This window comes from Poecilia reticulata, unplaced genomic scaffold (assembly GCF_000633615.1).
Source record: "Poecilia reticulata strain Guanapo unplaced genomic scaffold, Guppy_female_1.0+MT scaffold_155, whole genome shotgun sequence".
In the NCBI taxonomy this organism is placed as follows: domain Eukaryota; kingdom Metazoa; phylum Chordata; class Actinopteri; order Cyprinodontiformes; family Poeciliidae; genus Poecilia; species Poecilia reticulata.
In genome coordinates, this window is record NW_007615016.1 from 871,184 (window position 1) to 878,949 (window position 7,766).

At 40.8% G+C, this 7,766-nt stretch overlaps 2 protein-coding genes across 2 annotated transcripts in view; both read left to right on the forward strand.

The window, feature by feature from the left end:
• cox7b (cytochrome c oxidase subunit 7B) overlaps window positions 1–1,410 on the forward strand; it is a 2,785-nt gene extending 1,375 nt beyond the window's left edge. The window contains exons 2-3 of the mRNA XM_008401955.1: window positions 70–185; window positions 1,123–1,410. Of these exons, the coding sequence (XP_008400177.1) occupies window positions 70–185; window positions 1,123–1,203 (197 nt within the window). The 3' untranslated portion in view covers window positions 1,204–1,410. The remainder of the gene's footprint in view (window positions 1–69; window positions 186–1,122) is intronic.
• A 2,190-nt stretch (window positions 1,411–3,600) lies between these two features.
• Window positions 3,601–7,766, forward strand: part of pgk1 (phosphoglycerate kinase 1) — a 10,352-nt gene continuing 6,186 nt past the window's right edge. The window contains exons 1-3 of the mRNA XM_008401957.2: window positions 3,601–3,772; window positions 5,325–5,375; window positions 5,462–5,617. Of these exons, the coding sequence (XP_008400179.1) occupies window positions 3,708–3,772; window positions 5,325–5,375; window positions 5,462–5,617 (272 nt within the window). The 5' untranslated portion in view covers window positions 3,601–3,707. The remainder of the gene's footprint in view (window positions 3,773–5,324; window positions 5,376–5,461; window positions 5,618–7,766) is intronic.

A 7,766-nucleotide genomic window follows, 5' to 3' on the forward strand; every position in this document is an offset into this window, starting at 1 on the left:
TCTGTCTCTGTCTCTCTCTCTGTCTCTCTCTCTCTGTCTCTCTCTCTGTCTGTCTCTGTCTCTCTGCAGGCCGAACCGGGCGGCAGCTGAGGCATGGATCCACCGCGCCTCAGGACTTCCACTCCAAGTACGGCATGGGAGTTCTGGTCAGTGGCTCCGTCTTCTGCACCGCCGTCTGGGCGTATGTAAGTCACAACAGAAGCTTTTATGAAAATATGCAAATGAGACAGATTCTGATTGGTCCTCTAAATAAACTAATGTTGAATATCAATTTAAAGGATTAAAAACTGGAGGAAGGTTAAAGACGGGAAGAAAGCAAAAGCCTTAGTTTGAAAGAATGTGACTAGTTTTCATCTTGATTTTACCCAAACGTTTTGTGGAGTTTATGTAATATTTGGTGGTGATGATTTTCCTGTCAATATTCATCTATTGACAGGAAATATTTATTGAGTTCATAGATCTCTGTGCAGATGCTGAAAAATGTGGATTTTTATTAAAAATGTATTATTCTTGTTTTGAAGAAACTTATGGAAAATGTTTTGACCTTCACTGCATAAATTTTCTCCTTATAAAATAATACAAACCGTCAGTCGTGCATTATTTCACAGTGACAGTTTTAGGATTTTATTTTTGCTCTGATGATATAATATTCATGTGTTCATGTTAGACGTGACACCAACTTCACCTGTGCAACACGCCTTCAGTTGTTAATTATGACCGCTAGAGGGCAGCAAAAGCTTGTTTTCTGTCACACATTGCATCAAATTGTGGCAAAACTCATATTCAAAATAAAAACGTAAGAAAAACTGGATTTTATTTTGCATTGAATGTAAATCAAAGATCTGCATGGTGCCACGTTGAGCTTAAGCTTTCGATTGTACTGCTTTACGTGTGTCATGTTCTTTTATAACTTTTATCTTTAAAGCATACAAATGAAGAAGAAACATTATTTATCCTGGACATCAACACAGAATGTCCTGAATATACCTGGAAAATTACAAAATGATCCCAGTCAATGATCTGAAATGTGTTTAAATATTTGGTCTGAAGCCTCAGCTGATTGTCAGACTTTATCCCAACTGGTGTTCGTTTAGTGACCTTTTGTGGCTGGTGGCTGTGCAGGTTCTGACCCAGACGGGAATCGTGTGGAACCTGTCTCCAGTCAAGAGGATGACGCCCAAACCATGGAGAGACGCAGAGTGAGGAGCAGCGAGCGTCTGGATGGACAAACATGATCTGTGTTCACATGGAAATTTCTCTTTATCCAACAAACTATTTTGTTCAAATAAATTGATTCCACTTCTCTGCTGTTTGAAGGTTGTTTCCAGGACAGAACAGAAATCTTCCTGCTTATATCAGCGACTTACAGAATATTTTCAACGTTCAGGAATAAAAATCTGTTAAAGAATATAACCTTGTTTTTATTTTTATTATTTTCCGTTGGCTCTTTGGATAAACAATCCGGCTGGAAACTATTGATGTTTCTTATTAAACATTAAATTCAACTGACAGTTTAATATGAAGCAAAAACCTGCCAAAATAATTAGAAACATCTAAACATGTTGCAGTGAGACTGACAGATGCAGGAATATTTGTTTCTGCTTCAGCGTAACAGTTTAACTGGTAGCTGATGTCACAAAATGTAGTTTAACGGGTTAAAACTGGGTTTATTTTATAAAAGCATGTTTAATGTAGAAATGCCAAGATGTAATGGCATCCATGAYTTATCAAGTTTATTAACTCTGGTTGTATATTTAAAATACTGCAACTCACATGAGATAAAAATGTTTTTTATGAATCTAAAATGGGGATTCTGATTGAGTCACGGAAAACATTATTTAAAGCTTATTTGTAAGATTTGCTCAATATTAATCGATCAGTTTTTGCTCAAAGCTGATTATTTGCAAGGCATATTAATTTAATAAATTTTGAACCAGACAATTATGCAGTCGGATATGGAGGACCAAAACAGACATAAGAAAATATATAAATATATTGATAAGAAAAGCATAAATATATATTTAGTTTTTTCTTACATGAGTTTCCGTCAGTAAAAATAGATATTTTGCTTTGTCTTTTTTTGCTTCTCCATTTTCTGCTCGCTGTTTTTCCGTTAGCAGTTTTTCTGCTGCATCGTTATGCTAATGAGGAGAGCTGTCCAGCTCTGCTATTGGCCAATGGAGCTTTGGAACCAACGTCACTGCGTCAGACGTTGTTYAGCTCCAGTCGCTCGCGGCCATCTTTACAGGCCACAGACCAAAACAAACTTTATCCCGGTGGTTTTATTGTGTTACCAACTGCAGTGAAGTTAGTTTCGAGTTGGATTTTCCAATATCYGCCGAGAAAGCGGCGTTTAGCTSAARGTTGATCYGATTTATGARYGATAATTTCAGCCAGTCGTTCTCCRGCTCCCTCCTCARRSCTCRGAGGTTCACTTCACTGCAGTCGGTAACACAATAAAACCACCGGGATAAAGTTTGTTTTGGTCTGTGGCCTGTAAAGATGGCCGCGAGCGACTGGACCTAAACGCCCCACAACGKCTGACGCAGTGACGTTGGTTCCAAAGCTCCATTGGCCAATAGGAGACAGAGAAGGCAGCTCCTCATTAGCATAATGAGGAGCTGCAGAAAAACAGCGMGCAGAAAATGGAGAAGCAAAAAAAGACAAAGCAAAATATCTATTTTTACTGACGGAAACTCATGTGTAAGAAAAAGGAAAAACTAAATATATATTTATGCTTTTATTATCAAAATATATATTTATGAGGCTGCACAGTGGTGAAGTGGGTAGAGCTGTTGCCTTGCAGCAAGAAGGTTCTGGGGTTCGATTCCCGGTCGTTCTGCATGGAGTCTCCATGTTCTCCCTGCATGGTGGGTTTTCTCCAGGTACTCCGGTTTCCTCCCACAGTCCAAAAACAAGACTGTCAGGTTAATTGGCCTCTCTAAATTGCCCCTAGGTGTGAGTGTGTGTGTGTGTGTGCATGGTTGTGTGTCTCTGTGTTGCCCTGCGACAGACTGGCGACCTGTCCAGGTGACCCGTCCAGGTGACCCCGCCTCCCGCCCGGAACGTTAGCTGCAGATGGGCACCAGCAACCCTCCCGACCCCACTGAGGGACAAGGGTGAAAGAAAATGGATGGATATTTATGCTTTTAATTCTTATCAAAATATATATTTCTTTTTATTTCTTATTATGTTGGATATATATTTTTTCTTTTTTATATGTATTTATTCTTTTTCTTATGTCAGATATATATTTATTCTTTTATTTATATATTTATTCTTATATTTCTTATGTCGGTTTTGGTCCTCCATAATCGGAGGCTTATTCTAAAGCAAACCGGCCACAGCTACAATTCTTAATTCATATGTACTATAACATTTAATTTACCTTTAGTATTTTTGAACTAATTACACATGAAGATATGCCGTTTTTATTTATTTATTTTATAAAGATCTGCTGGTAAGGTTACCAGAAACAACGAAGAATTCCGTCAGGAGACGTTCATCCCTCTAATCCAATCAGAACACACCAGTTCTAACCGTATTGGCCAATCAGATGTCGGGGGAGAGATTTGTCCCGCCCCCACGCTCTTCCCTTGCTGTGCTCTGAGGTCACCACTGACATTCGGCAGCTAACTCTCCAGCGGCCGGAAGCGGAGAAGAGCCCGTCAGGACGGTGAACGACAGAACCAACCGAACCAGCCAACATGTCGCTCTCCAACAAACTCACTCTGGACAAGGTGGACGTCAATGGGAAGCGGGTCGTTATGAGGTGGGCAGTTTAATGTCGCCTGTAGCCGCAGCAACTCGAACAGCAGCTAATGGGGAGGGAGCCGTGGGTTAGCTGGTGTCCATCAGTCCGGCGGTAATGTCTGTCCGGTCGGTATGTCGGGGCTCTAAAGTGATGCTTCACTGTAGCCGAGCAGAGTCACAGGAAGTGAATCGGTGTGTCGTCACGTTTTCCGTTACGTGCTTGAGAGGAGAAGCTGAATGGATGAAACCTGCGGTAACATGCTGCTGGCTGCCATTTAGCGTCAGAAACGCTCCGGGTGGAAGGATACGGAAGAAGATTAGGGCCATTTAAAATGTCAAAATTCATTAAATTCAACCAGTTTCAAGTTTTTCCAAAAGATCTGCTGCCATCATCGGTCTTTTTTTGCGTGCGTAGCTCTGAAGGGACACATTTCTTTCTTAGTTAATTAATAAAGGCATTAAAATGAACATCTCTCCTTTTTTGTCCATAAACCTAACGGCACCTCCCTCAAAGTTCAGTGGATGCATAGAGACAGAAATCTGAGTACAACTCAGGGTTGCAGCTTCCTGGCTCTTTATTTTATGTCATATAATCTATATTTATGTGATGTCAGAACCAGATGGGCAGAAAAGAGCCCAAAGATGGCTCAGTGCCTTCCTCTGAGGAGTGGCACCCTCTACATGTGCTTCTTGCTCCGTTTTATTGGTTAAATGTCTTTTACTGGATCTGTTGGCGAGTGAAACCGACACCATGTGTGAAAATGTCAGAGGGCCATGAGGGTTTGCTCGGTATAGGACAAGGTTCACGTAAAGCCAGCGCTGCTCGGCATTAAAAGGTCATTTTCAGTGGATTCCAGGCCAGGAGCAGCTGCCACATGGCTGCTGCTCCTGGATTGCTGGGTTTGGGGAACCCGGCGGGCCTGACTGAGGCAGCAAGCCAGGCTGCTGCAGAAACCTGCAGCGGTGGACCGAGACGGGGCCAGAAACCTGAAAACGGAGTGCAGGAGTTTATTTTGCTCTTAGGTTGAGGAAAGCATGGATGAATATTTCCAGCTTGGTTTTATCAGCCAGTTTTAGTTAGGGTTAGGGTTAGTTAGAGCAGAGTAGTGGTCTAGTCCTGTTGATGGTGAAAATCAGGCATTTTGTGGAGTAAGTATTTCACTAAATGTGACTTTTTGTTACTCCACTTTAACTTGGCCTCAAGTAAAGTGTGTCAGCAGTAAAGTAAGAAATACTGCCCCTTGCAGGTGGGAGTTGGCATTACGTAAACTATGTTTTTGACCATTTTTATGGAAAATTTGCATTAAACTTAGTTGTGCAGGGATCTGTAGATTCTGCATGGATTTCCACTGTGGTGAAAAACTGTAGAGTTTGATGCTGTTGGGTGTCTGGAGTCCAGAGGGCCACTTGAAAGTCCTTGGCGGGCCGGGTTTGGCCCCAGGCCTCGAGTTTGGCACATGATTCAGAAGCAGAGGAGCGAGCTGAAACACTTGATTAAAACATTTTCTGTTCATGTAAATGCAGATGAAATGTGTCAAAACGATGTAATTACAGTAGCTGTTCTGTTCCAGAGTCGACTTCAACGTTCCCATGAAGGACAAACGCATCACCAACAACCAGAGGTTAAACTCTTTCTTCATTTCAATTCAGATGTTAACCAAAGTGACCCGTAATGAGACGACCGGCTGTTGGTCTGAACTGTTCCCAGGATCAAGGCGGCAGTGCCGAGCATCCAGCACTGCCTGGACCGCGGCGCCAAGTCTGTGGTTCTGATGAGCCATCTGGGCCGTCCTGACGGGAACGCCATGCCGGAGAAGTATTCACTGGAGCCGGTCGCTGCTGAGCTCAAGACTCTGCTGGCAAAGTGAGAGCTCCACCTGTATGGCAAGCCGTTTTGACATAAATTCGGTTTCGTCTGACTCTCCGTAATTACATACCAGATGCCGGATAGTCAAAACTACATTTTGACTATGTGTAATGGTAATTTAAGAGATCTGTATTTACATTCTGACTAGTGAGAATATTAATTCAATATATCTACGATTACATTTTGACGAGTCAAACTTTCTTTAATATATCTCAAATGACGTCACTGGATCTGTCATTTGACGGGACACATATCCGTAATTATGATTTAAGATATCATGAACTAGTCAAAATGATAATTTTAATGTCTGAATTAAGAATGACATGAAGCCCCTTTGAGGTGTCCAAACAGCTGCCTGCAGAATTTTATATTTCCTGCATAAAATTGTCAGTAAATGCTACAAATTAGAAAAAGCTCGACAATGTTGGAAATGTGGAGATAGAAAAACTTCATAAACTATAAGACTGATTCTGATATCTGCAAAGAATTTCCTGTTTATTCATTTCCGACGAACCGAATGCACTTAAAAACAGGAAAAGCTAAAACTGCTTTTGTCAAACCATTTTCAACATGAAGTGACGCATTTTCAAACATCTTTTTTCAAACATCTTTTTTCAAACATCTTTTTTCAAACATCTTTTTTCAAACATTTTCTATTTTTCATTGTTTTATTAAACTTTCAAATTGCTACGCAAGTCAGGGACGTTTTGACTGGACAGAATATCCAAGACACCAGTGATGTCATTCTGACTGGTCGGGATGTCGATTCAAGATATCTTAAATAGAAAAGCTGTGAAATTTAAGATATCTCCAATTCATTTAGACATAATAAGAATTTCGACTAGTCAAAATTACAATTCAAGATCTCTAATTTAGTTTTGTCTAGTCAAAACTACATATCTGCTATCCAAAAAGACATTTAAGATGTCTTGAATTTACTTTGACTAGTCATAATTTAATTGTAGATATCTGAAATGTGTATGTCAGATAGTCAGTAATTCATTTTAGATATCTTGAATTAAAGTCTTTATACAAGTCAATGGTAAATTTGACGTCATTTCGACTAGTCAGAATAGTTATTTTATCTTAAATCGCTAAAACATCTTGTCACAAAACAATTTGAGATATGTGGAATGTAAGGGCGGTAAAACCGAATTTATAACGGCTTGCCATAGTAAAACCTTCTTTTTATTGTAACTGAACACGTGTAGAAGCTAAGCCCCGCCCCCAAAGACGGGCGGGGCTTAGCCGTCTTTGGGGGCGGCTAAGCCCCGCCCGTCTCTAGGCGTGGCATAGAGACGGAGGGGCGTGGCCTATAGACTGAGGGGCGTGGCCTATATGGTGAAGCACTGTTGCTAACTTGCCAATTTTGTTGCTGTATTTAGCAACTGTTAAGACTCCTAGTGACTTTTTTTTTTTTTAAGTGACTAGTGACAAATTTAGCAACTTTTTTTCTTTTCAGTTTTCGGAAACTTGGGCAGCAACATGTGAAGTTGCTGMCCTCTGCAGAAACTGTCCTGAGTGACAATGAGCTGCTTTTTTCTGCTGTAAGGAAAACTTTGATGATATTCTGCTATTCCCATAAAAACAATTCTGCAAATGATGAGTTTCCTTTAAAGAAACACAAATCAGACGTGAATAAATGCAAAAACTATCAAAGACATTTTGTTGGGATTTTTTCCCCAAAATTGCTTTTTCTGTTGAGCAAACTTATCTTTGTAATTTCAGTTTAGTTTCCACCGACGGCGGGAAAATGAAATCCTGCAGGGATTTGATCTGTTTACAAATTATTTTCAAACCTTTTCTAGTTCTTCTGAACTTCTTAAGGCAGAATAAAGTTTATGATTCTCCTAAAAGTTGGAATAAATTGGATCTAATATTAAAATGGCTGAACTTTGACCCCTTAAGAAACTCCAAATGGTCCAGTTCTTGTAGGACTGATGTTTGTTCTGACGTTTCTCAGATTGGTCCAAAGTCGGTAACCTGCAGGGAGACCCAGCAGGGGAGCTGATGGTTGAGTGGCGTTCCTCAGGGTCGTGACCTTCCGTAGGACTGATGGTTGTGTGTGGCGTTCCTCAGGGACGTGACCTTCCTGAAGGACTGATGGTTGTGTGTGGCGTTCCTCAGGGTCGTGACCTTCCGTAGG